Source organism: Lynx rufus, unplaced genomic scaffold, assembly GCF_022079265.1.
Source record: "Lynx rufus isolate CCGP_SWC_20201006 ecotype Redwood Valley unplaced genomic scaffold, mLynRuf1.p SCAF_4, whole genome shotgun sequence".
Taxonomy (NCBI): Eukaryota; Metazoa; Chordata; class Mammalia; order Carnivora; family Felidae; genus Lynx; species Lynx rufus.
In genome coordinates, this window is record NW_025814856.1 from 80,231,619 (window position 1) to 80,253,415 (window position 21,797).

General features: G+C 36.1%; 1 protein-coding gene across 1 annotated transcript in view; it reads right to left on the minus strand.

Moving 5' to 3' along the window:
* The window catches only part of KMT2E (lysine methyltransferase 2E (inactive)), a 99,864-nt gene that overhangs the window by 63,825 nt on the left and 14,242 nt on the right, over positions 1-21,797 (minus strand). The window contains 2 exon segments of the mRNA XM_047096473.1: positions 7,687-7,871; positions 11,173-11,245. Of these exon segments, the coding sequence (XP_046952429.1) occupies positions 7,687-7,757 (71 nt within the window). The 5' untranslated portion in view covers positions 7,758-7,871; positions 11,173-11,245.

Below are 21,797 nucleotides of genomic sequence, written 5' to 3' on the forward strand. Positions count from 1 at the left end.
AGTCATGTGCTGTTATAATAGAAAGAAAATACTAAAGTCCAGTCTCTTAAGTTGGTCTAGCACTTTTCCCACCAAACAGCACTGTACTCACTCTGCCTATGAAATTTACTAGCGTGCTAGTTATGCCTGTGGATTAGTGACTTAATGGGATAAACAGCTTTACCTCGTTTTTATATTACACAATGGCAGTATGTGTCATTTCATAGAGTTACACAAAGCCTGAGTTCTAGAAATCCAGAATCTATGCCAGTTTAATTTTCATTACTTCAGACTTCATAAATATGCAGGATATTTTTGTTTATTAAAAGTAAAATTATTCCTTTATGTAGTATTTCCATTTGTAAAAATGAAAAGTGGTTTGTGGAACTTTACAAATTAAAAATCTTATTTATACCAAAATATCCTTATTCTTTAAAAAGGCATCATAAATTACCATCCAAGGCACATTATGCATTCTTACTGCAGACATTTAATTGAGTTAGGTGAACTGAAGATCTAAAAAGTGAAAGTACCAATCATGAAATTATTTATGAATAAGGGAGAAAAAGAACAGCTTAGAATAAGTGAATAAATAAGCTCTAATTCTGGGGCGCCTGAGTAGTTCAATCAGTTCAGTGTCTGACCTTGGCTCAGGTTATGATCTCGCAGTTCATGAGTTCCAGCCCTGCTATCAGGCTCCCTGCTGTCAACCACAGAGCCTGGTTAGGATCCTCTGTCACCCCTCTCTCACTGCCCCTTCCCCACTTGTGTGCGCTCGCTCTCTCTCTCAAAAATAAATAAACCTTTAAAAAAAAACACAAACTCTGATTCCTCAGAAATAGGACTTTTATGATTTCCTTCTTCTTCTTCAACAAAAATTTAATTTCTTCCCTGTTTATACCTTCAAAATTCCATTTGATTTTAATGAGAAGTTTGTATCAGTGCTTTAGGTAAAACCTGTAGTTTTCCTTTTAATGTTAAGATATTCAGTAATACACACTTAGGTATCAGTAATGACACATGGACAGACTGACTCCCTAATTATTACAGTAATGGGTGTAAAAGATCTCCATGAGTTCTCAATATATTCCTTCAGATTTGTGATCAAAACTTGTAAATTTCTTTCATCCTTGTTATAACCTATTATTTTCCAAAGATAACATATGAAAATTACACACATTATAATAATATACAAGAAACTTTGAAAATGGAAAGGTTTGGTATGACAACTATCCTCAGTTTATTTCATGTGGCATTTTACTTCATTTAACTCATCCACATCCATTAACAAAATCTGGCTCTTCTGACCTATGTGGCAGTATGGATCGGGAGCTAAGCAACCCTGGGTTCAAACATAACTCCACTTTTTGCAAAATGGGAATAATACTGGCCTTTCTGCTGGGATGATTAAGAGATATTAAACACTACGTTATAGACAGTTGTATGGATGTACTGAGCTTTGCATTCAGTATTACAAGTGGAAATAAAGTTAGAAAAAAAATTGTTTATGATTAAGTATGAAACAAATGAGAAATTCAGCATCATGTGAAGAACACTTCTAAATACTGCTAGCACAGTACTGTAAAATAGGCTTTTAAATACTAAAACAAAACCACTTTTAAATGAAAGCACTTCCAAATTAGGATAAGCAAATCAACACTTTGAGAGCAATAGAAAGTATCAGTTTCTTGATAGATTATGTGTAAAGAAACCATAAGTGAAAATGTTAAGCATCAGAGAAAATGAACAATATGCTACTGAAAACATTTCATTATACACAAAACATTTTAGCATCTTCAATCATACAAATTCAGACTAAAAGCACCCACTTAACAAGTAATGAACTCTGTCAGCAGGTGGCTCTAGTGACACTGACATAACTTAATATCAGACACTGGCAAAATACAAGAGGTAAAAATGTACTGACTCTCAGAAATTTGAAGTCAAAAGAGTCACGTTAATACCTCAATCCAAGTCCTCTTTTTCAAATTAAGATAACCAAAGTCTACAATGATTGTCATATTGAAGGGCTCACTAGTATGTTAGTGGTAGAACAAAATTGAAAATCTATATATCTCTTTTTTACTACTCTCAGTCAACAAATGAGCATTTACTATGTTGCCAGGTATAGTACTGGGAGTCCTCCTCCAAAATAATTCACCTCTAATTTACACATGTCACATTTACTCATTTGTCCACCTCACTCAAAAGTAACACATAATTATATAAAAAGCTCACATCAATGATTTCTAATGGTACCAAGGTACTAATAGTAACATTAAAAGGAATACAACGTTTGCAATCTTGTTCCCAGTCTCTGAGAGAGAAAAGTAGCTTGGCATTTCTTTTTTAAAAAGGCTATGAAAGACAAAATTTAACATTCCCCATTTAGGGGCACCTGGATGGCTCAGTCGATTGTGTCCGACTTCGGCTCAGGTCATGATCTCACAGCTCGTGAGTTCAAGCCCGCGTCGGGCTCTGTGCTGACAGCTCAGAGCCTGGAGCCTGCTTTGGATTCTGTGTCTCCCTCTCTCTGCCCCTCCCCTGCTTGTGCTCTGTCTCTCTCTCAAAAATAAATGTTAAAAAAAATTTTTTTTTAATTTAACATTCCCCATTTATATGTCTTCCCACTTTCTAGCTCCAGAAGGGTTTCCTGTCTTTTTTTTATTTAACCAATTTAGGAATTCAGATCGCTGGAATGCCAGAGGTAGAAGAGGTAAAAAGAAAGTGAGGAGATACGTTCTACCTATTAGAATAAAAAACACAATTCTAATACAGCTGACTTCTGGGTCAACTTTCCTGTCTAATGATAAAGGAGTCTAGGTTTTCTTCAACATTCCTTATCCTTGAGCAAAGACCTGTGAATATCTTTGTTATATGTAGTCATTTATTATACTGAATTCACTACTGCTAGAACTAAAGCTACATGAACCATGTGTCAACACAGTTATGTTACATAAATCATTCTCTGTAATATTAGTAAAAGAGCTATAATACCAAAAAGGCCTAAAATGAACACATTATTAAGTTCTGCCTCTGCCACTTTTCTGCTCTGTGACTTCAGTTTCCTCACCTATAAATTAAGAATAACAGTATGTGCCTTATATCTTTATCTTCCTTATTCAGAAAGAGATTCTCAGATCTCACTTTTACAACTTTCACAACTAGCCTATAGCCTAAGTTTCCCCATTTTCTTCTTCTCTGAGGTCCTACCACTTTGTTAGTCTAGAGCTTCTTTATCCAGTACAGTAGCCACTGGACATACACTGAGCACTTGAAATGTGGCTAGTTTCAATTAAGAGGTACTGAAAGTATAAAATACATACCAGATTTTAAATATTTTTAGTGTGGGGAAAAAAAAGACATGAAATATCTCATTCATATTTTTATAGTGATTATATATTAAAATGGTAATACTGTGGACATACTCAGTTAAAAAATACATAACAAAATTAACCTTTTTTAAAAACTTTTTTAATATGGACACTAGAAAATTTTAAAGTACACATGACATGCTTTTGTGTACTTTTTTAATTGGACAGCTCTGATTTAGAGTTCTGATTTCCCCACTGATTATACTTTCCTTAAGAGTAGGGGTAAAAGGTTACACCTTACGTTTATAACCTGAGCCTCTAGTAAAACACTCCCCAAACAGTTGATGCTTATAAGTGATGATCCAAAATGTGCTTTCTCTTGGACTACCAGTCTTACCCTATGAAGTTATGCTAAAAGCCAGAAATCTACTTCTATTATTAGCCTACATTTACAGACACACAGCTAATCAAAAAAATTTTACAGACAGAACTTCCTGGTAAGAAAAGCAGTCTCCTGATTATTCCAGTTATGGTCATTTTGCTAATCAAGTTTTTAAAAATTGTTTTTGCACTCTGCTCAATATTCCCTTTAAATATATTATTACATTTCCACATTTTTTATTGTACCCAGATCCTTCCAGGCACCAGTGAGAAAATCAGTCATTATGTTAACCTGTGTGCTGTAATGGGTATTTTTTAAATAAAAGGACAAACACAATGCAGGTAAAAATTTACTGCTAAGATCTAAGTAGTTAACAGGCAATTTTTTAAGGTATCTTGAGTCTCCCCTGTAGCAGTTGGCTTCAATTCCACTTCTATTCACCAAGATCTATGTATTTGTTTTATTAATACTATGCATAGTAAAAAATTATTTTTAAATAAAACATCTTCAGTTAAATTTGACTGTGGAATGTCTACAACTTCTTAAAAAAATACGTAGGCTAATGAAACAAAATTTTGTTCTTATTATCCCTAAACCATAGTCTATCAATCTTCACTACTCGGTTACTTCTAAAATATTTTACAATTATTCTTTTTAGTTCAAACATTTAGGTAGAGGGCCAACTCTTGCCAAGGCAATAGGTAACAGAAAGAAGTAAAATACAAGATCCTTAACTCTGAAGGAAAGGCAAAACAAACCCAAGGTTTTTTAAAACTTAGTGATGAGAAGAGCACAAATATACAATAAAGAAGTTGCAGCTGGTGAGAAAAAGGAGTTTTATTTTAGAGACCCAATAATCCAGAAGCAAATGCTACCAAGTATGAAAATAACGGACTAGAGCTTTGCAAACCCATTCTTCACAGATTCTGAGCTGGATATTCAACTGCAATTTCCTATCTATAAAATGTTACAGATAGTCTAGAAGAACAAGTAGTCCAATAAATTCTCTTTTATAGACTTAGAAGTCAACATAAATTTGGTCCAGTACACTAACACACTGAATAAACAATCACTAAGTATCTCCTAAATTTTAAAATAGTTCATTAATGATAGACTGTACTGTAACAGTACAATCTTTTTTTAAAAAAAAACTCATGTATAATTAGAATTATATAGCCACATGAATACAATAAAATGTAATTCCATTAAAAACAATTTAGTTTGAAATAATTATGTAGCTTCACAGGAGGTAAACAAAGAAATAGTGAAGTCCCATGCACCCTTCTCCCAGAATCCTGTCTTACACAACTTTTGATTATGTATTTGTAATAAAAAGGAAGCATCATATTAATTACATTAAAGTTTCTTATAAAAGCAACTCTAAAAGTTTTGTTTCTGAGGGAAGGGGGGAAAATGTTATTTAATGGTCTTTTTAAGCTTCCAGGTTTTATATTTTAAAAGGGAATTTAAAAGTTTGAAAATTAAGCCACAAAAATTCTGATGGCTGTCCCATAATAAAAATTGGCACCAGCTATACTTTCTATGTCCACTGCATAGGGGAAGGTATGCCCAAGTGACACATACCTGTACGTGGAATAGAAAAAAATAATTTCCTAAAAAGAAAGATAGTCATTTTGTAATTACCTACAAATTGATCATTTTTGCATAATAAAAATGCCATACATGTACCCAAAAAGATTTGGCTCCATAATATAAATCATACTTATTCTATAAGTACTCTAATAAATGCATTTAATAAAGAAAATAGGAAGTTATCCCCACACTGCCCTCTTTCAATATTATTCATTCCCTTTTGACTGTATAATAATGTATCTTCCATTCTTTTTTTGTTTTGTTTTAATGTTTCTATTTATTTCTGAGATAGAGACAGAGCATGAGTGGGGGAGGGGCAGAGGGAGAGGGAGACACCAAATCAGAAGCAGGCTCCAGGCTCTGAGCTGTTAGCACAGAGCCCGACACAGGGCTCGAACTCACAAACCATGAGATCATGACCTGAGCCGAAGTCAGTCGCTCAACCGACTGAGCCACCGAGGTGCCCCTCTATCTTCCATTCTGTGAATTACTTCATAGCACAAATACTAGATATGACAAAGCACAGATGTATCTCATGCCATTTGGTAGACAAATTCCTATCTAGTATATAAATTTCAGAAATTACATCTTGTATTAACTGCTTAAAAGACTGATTTTTTTAAAAAAGAACCAAGGAGGTGATTATTTTTAGGAAGCAAAGAATCTTTACCAACAAATGCCTACAACTATTATCAGATATGGATTTGCACCTACCAGATGCCTTACATTAAGAAAAACTAGTACTTTAGCCTAGGAACCCTTTGTCTCCCAAGCACTACTTCCAGGTTCTTTCCTTCCACAGTAGTGTCCCTATTTGGGCAGAATGAGTGGGCAGACAGTTGATTAATTGTCTCAAGAGTACCTTGTTAGGAATCTGTTATTTTACAACAAAAATAACTTATACGTAGTGCAAAAAACATAACGGCTTTTAAAAACAGCATCACAGGGGCGCCTGGGTGGCGCAGTCGGTTAAGCGTCCGACTTCAGCCAGGTCACGATCTCGCGATCCGTGAGTTCGAGCCCCGCGTCGGGCTCTGGGCTGATGGCTCAGAGCCTGGAGCCTGTTTCCGATTCTGTGTCTCCCTCTCTCTCTGCCCCTCCCCCGTTCATGCTCTGTCTCTCTCTGTCCCAAAAATAAATAAATGTTAAAAAAAAAAAAAATAAATAAAAAAAATAAAATAAAAAAAAATAAAAAATAAAAACAGCATCACAATAATCATACAGTTAAAGAGACCGTATATTAATCTGAAACATTAGAAAGCATCTCTGGGTTTTTCCCAATGGCACAAACAGAAGTGGTGAAAACATTTCAGACCACCTGAAATGCCAGCAAAAAGAGAATAATAAACAGCATTTTTGTCCTCTCCATGTATCAGTTTCAGAGGCCTAAAATAAATTTCCTTTTTTCAAATTTCTATTCTAGTAATTTCAGCTTTCTGGTCAATTAGAGTCCCACTAGGCCCAATATATCTATATACCGAATCGAAGAATAAACAGTTGCATCTTTCCATCGTTCAGCTTCCAACACTGCCACTTGAATCCCTTGCAAATTTCCAAAAACAAATAATCAATCAATTGTCACAGCACTAACCTAGTGTTAAAGTGACTGGTCATTCAAAAACAAAATATAATGAAATCTGTCCACACAATTGCCTAGACCAAATAGTCCAGAGGCAAGGTAAGAACGTTTTACTGAATCCATCAGAAATGGCACTCATAAAAGCAAAAGTTATCAAAATAATCATCCAGCAGAAAATAATCCCTTTCTCTTATTTAAAAGTGGCTTGAATTATTTCAACTCAACTTAAAAAAAAAATAAACCAAGAGCACCTGGGTAGCTCAGCCAGTTGAGCAACCAACTCTTGGTTTCAACTCAGGTCATGATCTCAGGATCTGTGAGATGGAGCCTTGTGTGAGGCTCTGCACTGACAGAGCGGGGCCTGCTTGGGATCCTCTCTCTCTGCCCCTCCTCTGCTCACATACTCTCTCCCTCTCTCAAAATAAGTAAATGTTTAAAAAATACAAATAAAAAAATTTTAAAAAAAAGCAAATCCCACATTTAAATGGATCTTATTAGAATATTTTTAAAATTAAGATCAAATTTAAAATCAAATTACTTTTTCAATAAGATGTGACAAATCTTACAATTAAAAAAAAATTATTATCTTGAGGTCAACAATAAGCAGATGGAAAAGACAAAAAGAAGTGGGAAAAGATACAGCATTTTGGCTCAAAAGTTGTTTGAAAAAGTAATTTTAAAGGAATTTTTGTCTTTAATCTTCTCATGTTTTATTTTCAACAAGAATCCTAAATGAGAAAAAATATAAATCCAAACCAAGCACTGCTTGGTTATGCTACAATAACTATATAAAATATTTTGCCTTTCCTATCCCAAACACTTTTAATTTAAATACTTACTCTGAGCCTGCAGCCATTTCCAAGTATGATGTTTCTGCTGTATCAACCCCCAAAGGGATCACTATGCTCATGACGTTCGCCTCTGGTAAATTCGATTACTATGGAGTCCTATGCATTGGTATCCAAAACACTGGGGCATGCCAGCCACAGTGCTCATTGCAAACATCTAAGTGCATCCACAAACCCTGTTTAAAAGAAAAGGGAACAAAAAATTAAAAATAATTTCATATTCCTAACACATTCATACTATAAAGACAGTAAGTAAAATACATGAAGAAAAAGCATTCTTCATTAAAATATCCATATAAACTGGAATTTGCTCAAGGGAGTCTCTACTTCGTTTATTTTATTTTATTTTGGAATTAAGTTATGGGACTGTGATTAAAAGAAGTTTCTGAATCATAACCTTACTTAGAGAAAGAATATAAAATGCCAAAAAGAAAGATGAACTAAGCTGTCTTGCTTAGTGAAGAACCAACAAATATTACTCATTTTCAAAGATAAAATGGAATTTCTTACAGCACTGGTATCTAAAATAAGCCTTCTTGATTCAGTAAGTGATCCAACAAATATCAAGTACTTACTATGCTTTTACATGGATGATCTATTTAATCCTTACAACTCTGAAAAAGGGCTCTCCCTTTTACCACTGAGGATAACAAAAGCAAGAAAGGTTAAATAACTTAACCAAGGTTGCTCAGTTTAAGAGATAAAACCAGGAAAGGCACCTGGGTGGCTCAGTGGGTTGAGCGTCCAACTTTGGCTCAGGTCATGATCTCATGGCTAAAGCCCAGCATGGGGCTCTCTACTTCAGGGTGGAGCCTACTCTGGATCCTCTGTTCCCCTTGCTCTCAGCCTCTCCCCGACTCCTGCTCTTTCTCTCTCTCAAAAATTAAACATTTTTAAAAACTAAAACCAGGATTTGAACAAATTCTACTCTGTTATTTATGTATTATAAAAGGAAAGCTATTTTATTTGTAATAAAATCCAATGTTTTAAAGTGGCTGTCATTTTCCATACCATATAAGTACATGTATATTGAGGGAGTTGTCTTATTTCTTCAGTTAGTATTAACTCTCCAGAACTAATGTTTCCTAATACAGGTAATTAGTAGAGAAAACTAATACACTTGAAGTGTTTTTTAAACAAATTTACCAAATAACAAAATATATTCAGCTTCAACATCAATGTTTCTAATCTAATTCACTGTATGACACTTGCATATGATACTCTTTGTGAAGTATCTACTCAAAATCTTTTCAGTAGTAAGGGGTGCCTGGGTGGCTGAATCAGTTAAATGTCTGACTTCAGCTCAGGTCATGATTGTGCAGTGCATGAGTTCGAGCCCCACATCAGGCTCTGTGCTGGCAGTGTGGACCATGCTCAGGATTCTCTCTCTCTCTCTCTGCCTCCCTCACTCCCTCTCCCCCATCCCCACTTGGGTGCTCTTTTCAGTAATAATACAGTACAACTTAGGAACAAAACAGATAATACTATAAACAGAAAAGGGCAACAGTCAAAATTGTTTTTCCCGTGTTATACCTGAAATACTGAAGAGCAAGGTTTCTTCAAATGGCAATTCTTATATTTATCTTTAATCTTTACAAGCAACCTTGAGAATAACTATTCAGGTTAATTTCTATTTCACAGGTAGTAAAGATTGTGACCTCATACCTTATGGGAGCAAATACCAAAATAGGGAAGTAAAGTGGTAACAGTTGTTTGAATTCTCCAAGAAAACTAGCCTCTACTTTTAAACCATGTATAACTTGGGGAGCTACTAGATTATAAGATATTATAATAAAAATATACAATAATAGGCATTTGTGCCTAAAAGTTCAAAACATAGGCTCCGGAGCCTATCTCTAATGCTCACCAGATATATGAGCTAGGCAAGTTATTTAACCTAAGCTTCAGGTTCCTTGCTTATAAAATGAGATTTTATCCTCATAGGGTTTCAAAGAGGAAAATGAATGAATGTAAAGCATTTTCATACACAGCACTGCACATTTTTAGCAATCAGTAAGTGGCAGTCACATAAGAAGAGTTGCTCTTACTTCATGGAAAAGCTGTCTAGACCTCATTTAAAGTGATTCTTCTAATAGTTTTTGAAAATAATTATGGTTTTCAACTTGCCATGTTTTTATAATGTGCTCATCAAATTAAAATCATCCTCTAAAAATTAAAGCAGAGTGAGAAAAAGGAAAGATTGCCCTACCTTCTTTGCTGCCCCTGTGACCATATTAGAGTTGCTTCATAAAAGCTGCATTAACCCACACAAAGCTATAAAATTATAAAATTTCCAATTGACAAAACACAACCAATATATAAAACTATAAGTTTGTTCCATTCAAATGTGACAATATTCTATATTTCTTTAAAATGCTGAAGATACAGATATAACAACAGATAACAATTAAAACTTAAGAAGAAAAACCGTCTTCCTTGTTGGTAGCATCTACTTGGGAGATGTTTTCTTTAGCTCAGCATATCTTTACATTCGACTCACAGAAGTCTTAAATTTTAGACATATGTTGTTAAATATTTAGTAGTGCATTTTTTTGTTTTAACCAGACCGGTAACTAGGAAGCAGAAATCAAATCATTATGTGTTCTTTTAGTTAACTGATTAATAGTTCCAACCTAAAAGAATCTATTTGAGTACGTATCTAATAGTGTGCTCCATTTTTATGTAAATATACAATCTTCAATAAACACTACATTTGAGCTATTTTTAAGTAGCAGTGAAGAGCTTGCCATTAACCTACTTCAGACAATGGCCTGTGTTTGTATGATTACTGCCTGTCTCTCAAACCCTGCACAGTGCCTGGAGCACTCTATAAGGGACTGGTGAATGAATGAGAGCACCTAGAATGAAACTGCAGCCCTGGCCTCATTAGCCAAATGAGTGGTCAACCTATACAATCAAGTGCTATAACAGCAACTTCATGACACCCTCTGCACAAATGCATCGCTCTAAGAACACAGAACTTCATTCCTCAAGATAGACACATCATCACATCTGAAACAGAACCACAAACTCTGTATTTGATTCAACAGGGAAGAGGATCTCAGGAATTTATTCACAGGAGGCCAGAAGGCAAGAGGTCCTATCTATTGAGACCATAAAATGGCAAATATTTTACTATATTCATTAATATCAAAAACTCTATCACCAGAAAACTCACACTGTTTAAAAATTCAGTTGATACTTAATAACATCATAAATTCGTTGGGGTCAAATTGCTGTGTCTTGAAAATTAAGAAGAAAAGAGAGGGAAAGCCAATGCAGTAGGCAGAAAAGGTGTGAGCTTATAACACAGGCATAACTGGAGAAAAAACAATTCAACACAATCCAAACAATTACACAAAGCTTCACATCTTATATGTGAATAAGAAACTGGTTACCCAACTGGCAAGTAAAATATATACAAAGTACATTGAGAACAAATGGCAGCCATTAAAGAAATAATATAAAAGGAAATACCATGAGATGTCTGGTAAATCTGAGGTCCAAGAAAGAACAAATGTCTTCACAAAACCTGCTATCCAGAATAGACCTAGAAACCAAGTGAACATAGGAGTATTGAGCTGTTTTTAAATGGCATAAAATTATCGATGCTTGGCACCTAACATGGCACCTAAAAAACCAAAGGGGCTCACACAAAGACAGCAGCTAATTCTTAAAAAAATAAATTCATTCTTTGTTTCTGTATGCAAATAAATGTAAACACAGTAAAGGCAACGATTAAAGCTAAGTATCAAATCAAACTGAGGAGAAACTGAGAAAATACAGTATTAAAAACAGATTTGGCAAAGCAAAGGCAACAATCCCAAAACGAAAACACATAAAACCCTAAAGAAGGAAAAACAAGATAAAAGGCTAGGAAAAGCAATTACAAAATAGTCTATCAGTTTAAGACTGAGGCTGCTTTTAAGACCATGTTAAAAAGTTCAGGAAGCAAAAAATACCACTGAGAAGATGCATACCATACCCAAAAAGCAGGAGGATGGAAACAGGAGGAAAATTTGTTTCTAATATTACAAATAAAAGTGTATTCTAAAATAATATTTTTTAAAAACGTATGTGTGTTTTTGTTTTTTGAGAGAGTGAGGGAGCAAGCCCATGTGAATACGGGAGGGGCAGAGAAAGAGGGAGAGAATCCCAAGCAGGCTCTGAACTCTCAGTGCCACCCAGGTGCTCCTGACATAATCTCTCTGAAGAAAGGGTCACTTGTTATCTTTCTGTCTTTCGTAACTACCTTACACAGAGTTCAATAAATATTAAAATTAAATCAACACTTTCATGTTTTAGATACGTATCACTAATAAGCAGGTGAATTTTGAGCTGTATTACTAGCATAAATAAAGCAACTTCAAAGAAACTGTGAGGGACTACATACCTAACATTTCTTTATAAATTAGAAATTAAACTGCCCTCATTATGCACTTAAGATTTCCTTTCTCTACAGCAGTTGACTAAGGTATAATTTAAAAAATACTGGTTGATCAAGATCTACTACCAACTTATTACCTATGAAACTTAGGACAAGTCATTTCACTGCTCTGTGGATTTCAACTATAAACAGGAAGGCTAGGTTTTTGATATTACAGTTTACACCTTATAATCACGAGTATATTAACCAAGTACTCCTGATAATCGAAAGAACAGAATAAATATCAGATTCCAAAAAACAACAAAAAATAACTCTGACAACAGAATGATTTTTTTCCAATTGGGTTAATATTAGTATCAGACAGTGCTCTACAAGCGCTTACCTGATACTCAAGCCTCCCCAAACAGAAGTTATAACAGTGATAACAAATACTGAGTGCTTACAATGCTTAATCCTCACAATGAACCTATGGTGTAGGTACCTTTATTATCCCCATTTTACAGAGAAGATAGATTAAACTTGTCCAAAGTTCCATAGCTAATAAATCACAGACTCAATAATTGAACCCTAGGGGCACCTAGGTGGCTCAGTCAATTAAGTGTCCGACTCTAGATCTCAGTTCAGGTCACAATTCAGGGTCATGGAATCGAGCTCCGTATCTGGCTCTGTGCTGACACTGTGGAGACTGCCTGGGATTCTATCTCTTCCTCTCTGCCCTTCCTCTGCTCAAGTGCTCACACTCTCTATCAAAATAAACAAACATTTGGGGCGCCTGGGTGGCGCAGTCGGTTAAGCGTCCGACTTCAGCCAGGTCACGATCTTGCGGTCCGTGAGTTCGAGCCCCGCGTCGGGCTCTGGGCTGATGGCTCAGAGCCTGGAGCCTGTTTCCGATTCTGTGTCTCCCTCTCTCTCTGCCCCTCCCCTGTTCATGCTCTGTCTCTCTCTGTCCCGAAAATAAATAAACGTTGAAAAAAAAATTTAAAAAAAATAAAATAAAATAAACAAACATTTTGGGGGAAAAAAACCAATTTGAATTCTAACAGTCTGATTCCAGCACCTACCCATTAGTTTGAGTGAAATTAAAATTTGCTAGATAATTGGTAATCTACAATTTACAGTTAAGAGGAAAATACTGACAACTGCCTTGCTCAAAAAGAGAAGAAATTAGGTAAATACATAAATGTCTCATTTATCTGGACGCCATTTATTCTAGCACACTTAAAGAATAATGAAACCCACTTTGCTCCTCCCCCAAACCTGATCTACTTAATGAATTCACATCCATTCCACAAAAATGCATTAGAACACTACAGAAGTAGAGAAGAAGGGGCTCAAAGTCTAAAATTTGGGTTTAAAATACTTCAGGGATGGTGCAAAGCACATAATCAAAGAATATTCAAACTCTATTATTTTCAGTACATGCTTCACCACCAGTACACTTCACTAATACACTGAAGTTAAAGGAACCATGCTCCAAATCTGAGATTACTAATTTGCACAAGGATATTCAATTCCATATACAAAACTATTTGTTAATTGAGACCACGTATTTAATCAGTTAAATTTTAACTTGAGTCTCTCTTTAATGACCATTTGGTACCTAAAAACAAAGAATTACACCAAACTACATTATAGTACTTTTATAGCAAATAAAATCTCTATTTAGAAAAATCTGTATTCTTGTAGTCAGAGTCAGTTCATGGAAATGCTTGAAAAATGGAAACCTATATTTCGAGAAGTGTCTTTTCTGGTTCTGTAAGAGTTTCATAGAGTTTCACTGGATCCTGTTGAGTACAATTCCAACTAACTGTTACAACTAAATTCAGTATCAAAGTAACAGTGCTTCAGATTTCACATTCTGCCACTTAACTAATAATGGTTACTTATTCTCTTGAAGCCTTAGCTCCTCATCTGTAAAAAAGAATAATCACAGAACATGTTTTCCTGAATTGTTTCAAGGAATTGTGTGTGGCACTCAGTTAGTGTTAGCTATGGTGACCAGATAAAAAGTCCCTAAAAGATCAGTACTGGAGAACAACTCTCAACTATATACTTGTACAATCCAAGTAATTTAAGAATTTTTGATGGAGGGGAGCTTGGGTGGCTCAGTTGGTTAAACATGTCCAACGCTTGATCTTGGCTCAGGTCATGATCTCACAGGTTGGTGAGACTGAACCCCCCCATTGGGTTCTGTGCTGACAGTGCAGAGCCTGCTTGGGATTCTCTCTCTCCCTCTCTCTCTGCCCCTCCCCTGCTCATGCTCTCCCTCTTTTTCTCTCTCTCAAAAATAAATAAACTTTAATAAAAAAAAAAAAAAGAATTTCTGGGGCGCCTGGGTGGCTCAGTCGGTTAAGCGTCCGATTTCAGCTCAGGTCATGATCTCGCAGTCCATGGGTTCAAGCCCCGTGTCGGGCTCTGTGCTGACAGCTCAGAGCCTGGAGTCTGTTTCAGATTCTGTGTCTCCCTCTTTCTCTGACCCTCCCCTGTTCATGCTCTCTCTGTGTCTCAAAAATAAATAAATGTTAAAAAAAAATTTTTTTAAAAGAATTTCTGATCTGGGTGCCTGCCTGGCTCAGTCAGTGAAACATGAGATTCTTAATCTCACACTTTGAGCTCCAGATTGGAGGGAGAGTTTACTAGAAAAAAATTTAAAAAAAAATGCACTTTTGTCATGCACTGTAGGTGCTCAATAAATACGATCTGAATGAAAAAAAAAATAGAATCTATGATCTTTTCCAAAATCCATTCTTGCCAAGAAAGGTGAGAGGATACTTCTGTATTGGACTTCAATTTCAGAGAATCTGACAGAAGTAGTTTCACTTAAAAAAAAAAAAACAAAAAAAAAAAACAAACCTCTTTATTATAAACTCCAAACACAGTTTCAATTATTTTCTTAAACTAAAAATCTGTGTGCACAGTAATGGTGAAAATCAATAGGTAATCTGGACCTGAAATTCTTTTTACAGAATTTTTGTCACAACAGAAATTGGCTCTGAATAAAAGACTTTAACAAATCAATGGCAATCCTTGTGATATTATCCAATGAGCACCACCTCATCCCTTCAGGGTCAAGAATAAGGTACTTTCCCAAATCTGCCAGTATTTTTTGGAACTTCATACTGGCTTACAACTCAGTTTACGTTATCTTTTAGCTCACTAGTAATGTGACATTGGAATCAAAGTATTAAAGTGTCAAGAATAACCTTTTTAAAAAAATACATGAAGGCAGAGTGAACCCCAATGTAAACTATACACTTTGGATGATAATGATGTTTCTTTTCTGTTTTTTTAGTAAGTTCATTTATTTATTTTGAGAGAGAGAGAGAGCATGAATCAGGGAGAGGTAGAGAGAGAATCCCAAGCAGGCTCCGCACTGCCAGTGCAGAGCCCAATGCAGGGGCTTGAACCATTGAATCATAAGATCATGACCTGAGCGGAAGAGTCAGACGTTTAACTAACTGAGTCACTCAGGTGCCCGGATAATGATGTTTCAATGCTGGTTCATTGAATGTTATAAATGTACCATGATAATGAGGAACACTGATGATGATGAAGGTTGTGCTTGTGTGGGGAGGAGGCATGTGGGAAATCTATACATTCCTTTCATCTTTGAAGTGAACCTGAAATTTCTCTAAAAGATGAAGTCCATTAAATTTAAAAATACATGTATGAATATAGTGAATTGTCTGGCATTATATAATGGGATAACTTTCCTTCTACCAGGGTTTTGGGAAAACTTTTAAACATCAATTCCGCAACCAACAGAAGTATTGGTACATTCAATCTCCTTTACCATGCCAAAGCATCCACAAGTTAAAAGAATTAATTTCAATACTATCAGTTTTTTAATGCACCATGCATTTTTGAATAGTATTTGTCATTCCCTGAAGTGTTGGAGATCACCAAACTACAGTATAAAATCTAGTAAAATGTGGCTTTTTAAAACTTTCCTTACTTTGAGAGAGAGAAAAAGTGTGAGTGGAGTAGGGGCAGAGAGACAGAGACAGAGACAGAGAGAGAGAGAGAGAGAGAGAGAATCCCAAGCAGGCTCTACACTGTCAGTGCAGAGCCCAATGTGGGGCTCGAACCCATGAACCCCAAGATCATGACGTCAGCTGAAGTCAAACACTTAACTAACCAAGACACGGGTGCTCCAAGTGTGGTGTTTTAAAATAGCAATTCAGGGGGTGCCTCGATGGCTCAATTGGTGAAGTGTCCAACTCTTGATTTCAGCTCAGGTCATGATTTCAACGGTTTGTGGGATTGAGCCTGCTTGAGATTCTCTCTCTCTGCCCCTCCCCTGGCTCTCTCTCTCTCTCAAAATAAATAAAAAGTTAAAAAAAAAAAAGGTATGTGGTTTGCAAATTAAAAAAATAAATAAAATAGCAATTCAGTGACCGATAATAGAGTTGACAGGGTAGACTAGAGTCTCTGGGCATAAACACACAATTTCTGTTTCCTATACATACAAACCTATTCTTAGAATGAGGTTAGTCTTTATTCACATTTGAGAATAGAATAAAAGCAACTTCCTTCTAAAATAGTTACCTATTTCCACTTTCTATTTGCCATATGGCCCACAACTACGTACCTTAGAATATACTGCTCAATATACAAGCACAGAAGACAAAGAATCTTCAAACCTAACAATCACATCTTCCTAAATTCCTCAAAAGCTTACTTTTAAGTACAAAAGCAGTAATATCACATGTGTGAATGTAAAATATCACATGTGTGAAGCATAATACCTGTAAAGCATAATACCACATACTTCATGGATTCTAAAACTTCCTTCTGTTAAAAAAAAAAAAATTGCTATCTACATTAGTAATTTTTAAACTGTGCTCCCAGTAGTCCTCAATGGAGTTGAGGAGTGAGATATTAGGAGAAAACAGAATCAGGGAAGTTCACAAAAGACAATGAAAGACAACATGTTCTACAAATTTAAAAGTTAAACTCAGAAGCTGCCTGTTTTGGTTTTTTGTTTTTTTTTAAGTTTTACTTTTGAGAGAGCAAGAGCAACGAGGGTAGGGACACAGAGAAAGAAAGAGAGAGGATCCAAAGCAGGCTCCGGGCTGACAGCAGAGAGCCCGATGCAGGCCTCAAACCCACAAAGCATGAGATCATGACCTGAGCCAAAGTCAGACACTTAACTGACTGAGTCACCCAGGTGTCCCTGAAGTGGCATGTTCTATGTGGTAGCTACCAAACGGGAAAATGACATTAAATGGAACACTACTTAGCAATATAAAGGAATTATTTTATTCAAATGTTTACTTATTTTGAAAGGAACTATTTTTTTTTTATTAAAATGTTTACTTATTTTGAGAGAGAGAGAGAGAGAGAGAGAGAGACTGCGCAAGCAGGGGAGGGTCAGAAAGACAAGGAGAAAGAGAATCCCAAGCAAGCTCCATACTTATCATGGAGCCCAACGTAGGGCTCAATCTCATGACACTGAGATCATGATGTGAGCCGAAAGCAAGAGTCAGATGCTTAACCGACTGAACCACCCAGGCACCCCTAAAGAACTACTGATAGATGCAACAACTCCAATGAATATTAAGGACATTATGTTGAGTGAAATAAAAAATCCAATTCCCCGCGGCAAAAAAAAAAAAAAAAAAAAATCCAATTCCAAAAAGATCACATACTGTATAATTACATTTATGTAAGAGTCTTGAATGACATATTATAGAAATAGAGAACAGATCAGTGTGGTTGTAAGGTCCAGGGAACCTTGTGGAGATGGAAATGCTCTATATCTTAACTCTGGTAGTAGATACAGGAACCTTACAAATGTAATAAAAATACAGAAAACTAAACACACACACACACAGGAGTAGAACTAGGGAAAGCTGGACAAAATGGATAGATTGTATCAATGTCAATATTCTGGTTGTGACACTGTACTCCAGTTTTACAAGATGTTACAATTAAGGGAAACTGGATAAAGGAAAAAGAATTTCTCTGTATTATTTCTTAAAAATGCATGTAAATCTTACTTCAAAACTTAAAATTTAATTTGAAAAAATGACATTAAAATTGTGGCCTTCAAACCTGTTTTTTTGAGTATTGACAGATTTTCTTATGAATGAAATCTTTATTTTTTTTAGAGAGAGTGAAAGGGTGAGCACACACATGGGAGGGGGGCAAAGAGAGGAAGAAAAAGAGGTGTGGGGGGAGGGAGAGAGAGACAGACAGACAGACAGACAGAGAATCCTAAGCAGGCTCCATGCTCAGCACGGAACCTGAAGCAGGGCTTGATCCCACGACCCCGGGATCATGACCTGAGCTGAAATCAAGAGTCTGACACTCAAACCCACTGAGTCACCCTGGCGCCCCACAAATGAACTCTTAAACCATAATCTAAGCATGTATTTTGATTCCAAGATGAAAATTAGCTTTAATCTACTATGCTTTCTCCGATTGCTGATATCAACTTGAAGTACTGTGTTAAGGAGGCCACAGCCAAATACAACAGGAGAAGGCCTCAAGTAATCAGTAATGTCTGCTAAAAGATATAGTAGGCATTTGTACCTCATATCTGCTATGTCTATAGTTAAAGAGGGTGGCACGGAAATGGCCCTGCCTGAACATCCTCCCACCTACCACATGACAAGCCTAAGGCTTCCTGGAGAATAGTTCAAAAATCACTGGCTAAAAGAAAATACTTACAGACTCATCATGTGACATGAAAAACTTACTTGATTGGTACACTCTATCTGCCTAAAGCAGAAAAGGAAAAATATGCTCCCAAAAAGTAGTGTTAGAGTCTGTTATAATTAAAAAATCAAACAAAAACAACAAAAAACCCTGCATTTATCTTTTAGTCAACCCGTACAGACTATTGGGCTGGTTCATTCTTGCTTTTTCAGCCTTGAAATAAGTATGCCATTAGGTAAGGGCATAATTTTTGACTGAAACAATCAAAGTTGGCAATAATTTTATTCTCTCATTCTTCATTCTAGTCTCAAGTAAAACAACGTCCCCTCCAGAATGAATTATTCTTTCTATCACTATTTTGAATCATTTATTTCAGACTAGAGAACGTGAGCCCTCTCTTCTTCCCCTATCTAAAAACAATGTGTAGCAAAGCTAATTAATAGGATTCAAACAAATCTTTCTGTCTCTACTGTCTACATTTTATTATCTCAGACTTGGGCTGTCAGAATAATTTTCTAAGTGGTCTCTCTCTCTCCCTATTCTAACTTGACCTTTAAACCAATCGTTCTCAAACATAAAATCACAAACTGCTACTTTTCATATACCTGGGGTTAGTAGTTGAAATTATGGATTCCTAGGCCTTACCCCCAGAGATTCTGATTTAATAGGTCTAAGATGTGGCCTAGATGTCTTATTTTTTAAAAAGGCATTTGCTCCAGCCCTTTATTCTAGAACAACTGCTTAAACTCTGAACAGATTATACTTCAAAGCCCACAAGTCTCCTAGTCTTGCCCTCTTCAAAAAAAGAATAGTAGCTCACAGTAACTCCAATTAAATTCCTAATCTTGACATTATCAGGTTACCTTGTTCCACACTAATATTCCAATATATAAATCCTCTGATTATGCCAGTCTTTTTCTATTGCTGGCGTTATCTTTGCTCATTCCCCTTCAAAATTCCTAAAGTAATTTTCCTTTACATATAACCATTCCACCCAACAAAAATCTGATTAAACCTTCAGGGATCATTTAAGTATTAATGCTTCCTTGAAGCATTCTCAACTTCACAACTTAGACTTCTGTGATACAAAACTAGCTCTGAGGTCTCTAGCAGATCAACCTCCTGAGGACTATTTTCTCAATAAACAAAAATTTAACTAGCTGAACTCAAAAAACTATTTGAGCCATAAAATTTGTCCCATGCTAATCTCTTCCCTTGTTAACCTCCCAAAGAACACATTACTTGCTTTTTAAAAAAAATTTTTTTCAATGTTTATTTGTGAGAGACAGAGAGAGACAGAGCGTGAGTAGGGAAGGGGCAGAGAGAGAGGGAGACACAGAATTCAAAGCAGGCTGCAGGCTCTGAGCTGTCAGCACAGAGACCGACGCAGGGCTCGAACCCACGAACCGTGAGATCATGACCTGGTCCGAAGTTGGATGCCCAACCGACTGAGCCACCCAGGTGCCCCCGTATTACTTAACTTTTTTAAAGTACTGGTTTACATTTCGACCTATTATTTTGAAATAGCTATTAGACATTTAGTTTCCAAAACTGGATCATCTACTTTACCCCATACCAAGAAACGAGATACTTATATTTTAGCTCTCAAAGCCTAGAATGTGGTGACAACACCACCTAAATTATTCCTGATTATATCAAATTTTCCTCACCCTAACACACTTAATCCCCTTCTCCCCTTTTAGATGAACAGGAACACATCTTAAAATAAAAAATGTGCCACAGAAGAACATTGATTTTCTTCTGAAACTTTATTTTTAATAATTGCTTCTTTCTGTTATTATTTTTAAAATGTGGCTGTCTCTCAAGGCTCAACCCTCTCCATTATTCATCTCCATCAATCTCAGATGTTACCATTCATTCCTGTTTGATTTCCTACTCCCAGCCACCTATAGGATGTGTACCCATTTAAATATCTGCCATCATTGCAAAAATTAAACTTTCAAACTGAATCTTTTCCACACGCTTTCCATTCCATTTCTTGTCAGTACCCCATTTTCCCAGCTCCCTATTTAATCCTTCTTTTTTCTAGTCTCCTATTATATCTGCTCACCTTGCCTTTTGTGTCTCCTCAGTGTTTCAGATTCATTCTTCCTCAGTTTCCAAGGCCCCCACCATCATCTCCATCATCTGAATAATTTCCAATAATCAACAACCCTTCCAGCGTATCACCATCAAGTTCTGAATTTCTTGTCTCCAAACAATGGAAGAAATCTTGTGTATTTTTACGCACTTATCCCCCAGATTAGGACTATTCTGTCATTTTAAATGTAATAAACTCAAATTCATCCACTCAACATATTTATTGAGCATATACTATGTTCTGGATACTGCTCTATGTGCTAGGGAATGAGCAGTGAACAAAATTAAGTTGGCCTTAAGCACCTCCCCCTTTTTTTAATGTTTATTTATTTTGAGGGAGAGAGAGACAGAGACAGAGTGTGAGCAGGGGAGGGACACAGAGAGAGGGAGGCAGGCTCCAGGCTCCAAGCTTTCAGCACAGAGCACAATGTGGGGCTCAAACTCATGAACTGTGAGATCATGACCTGAGCCAAAGTCAGACACTTAACCCACTGAGCCACTCAGGCATCCCTGCCCTTAAGGTCCTTTTATCGAGCTAGGGCAATTAATATAATCAAAGGTATCTTAGGGTAGTTTTAAATAACTGCCTTTGATAACGATTTGTGTATTCTCATTACTGAGCCAAAAATTATTCCTTTATAAGGATCAATAGAATGCTATGATGATTTTTTTCAAATGATCTGAATTCAAATTCTTGATCAGCCCCTCTTTAGCTTACGTGACCGTCAGTCTCTCTAGGCCTCTCATGAAAAATGGGTAAAATTCTACCTTGCAGAGTTGGTATGTTCGTGCCTTCCCTCTTTAGAATTAAAAGCATGAAGTTCATGCTACTCAATCCAATGATAATTTAATCAACCCCAGTCATAAAACTGTTGACCACTAAGGCCACTAAAATAGTGAAAAAACAGCTCTACTATTGTAAATACCTGAAAAGATATCTTCTATTCCACAT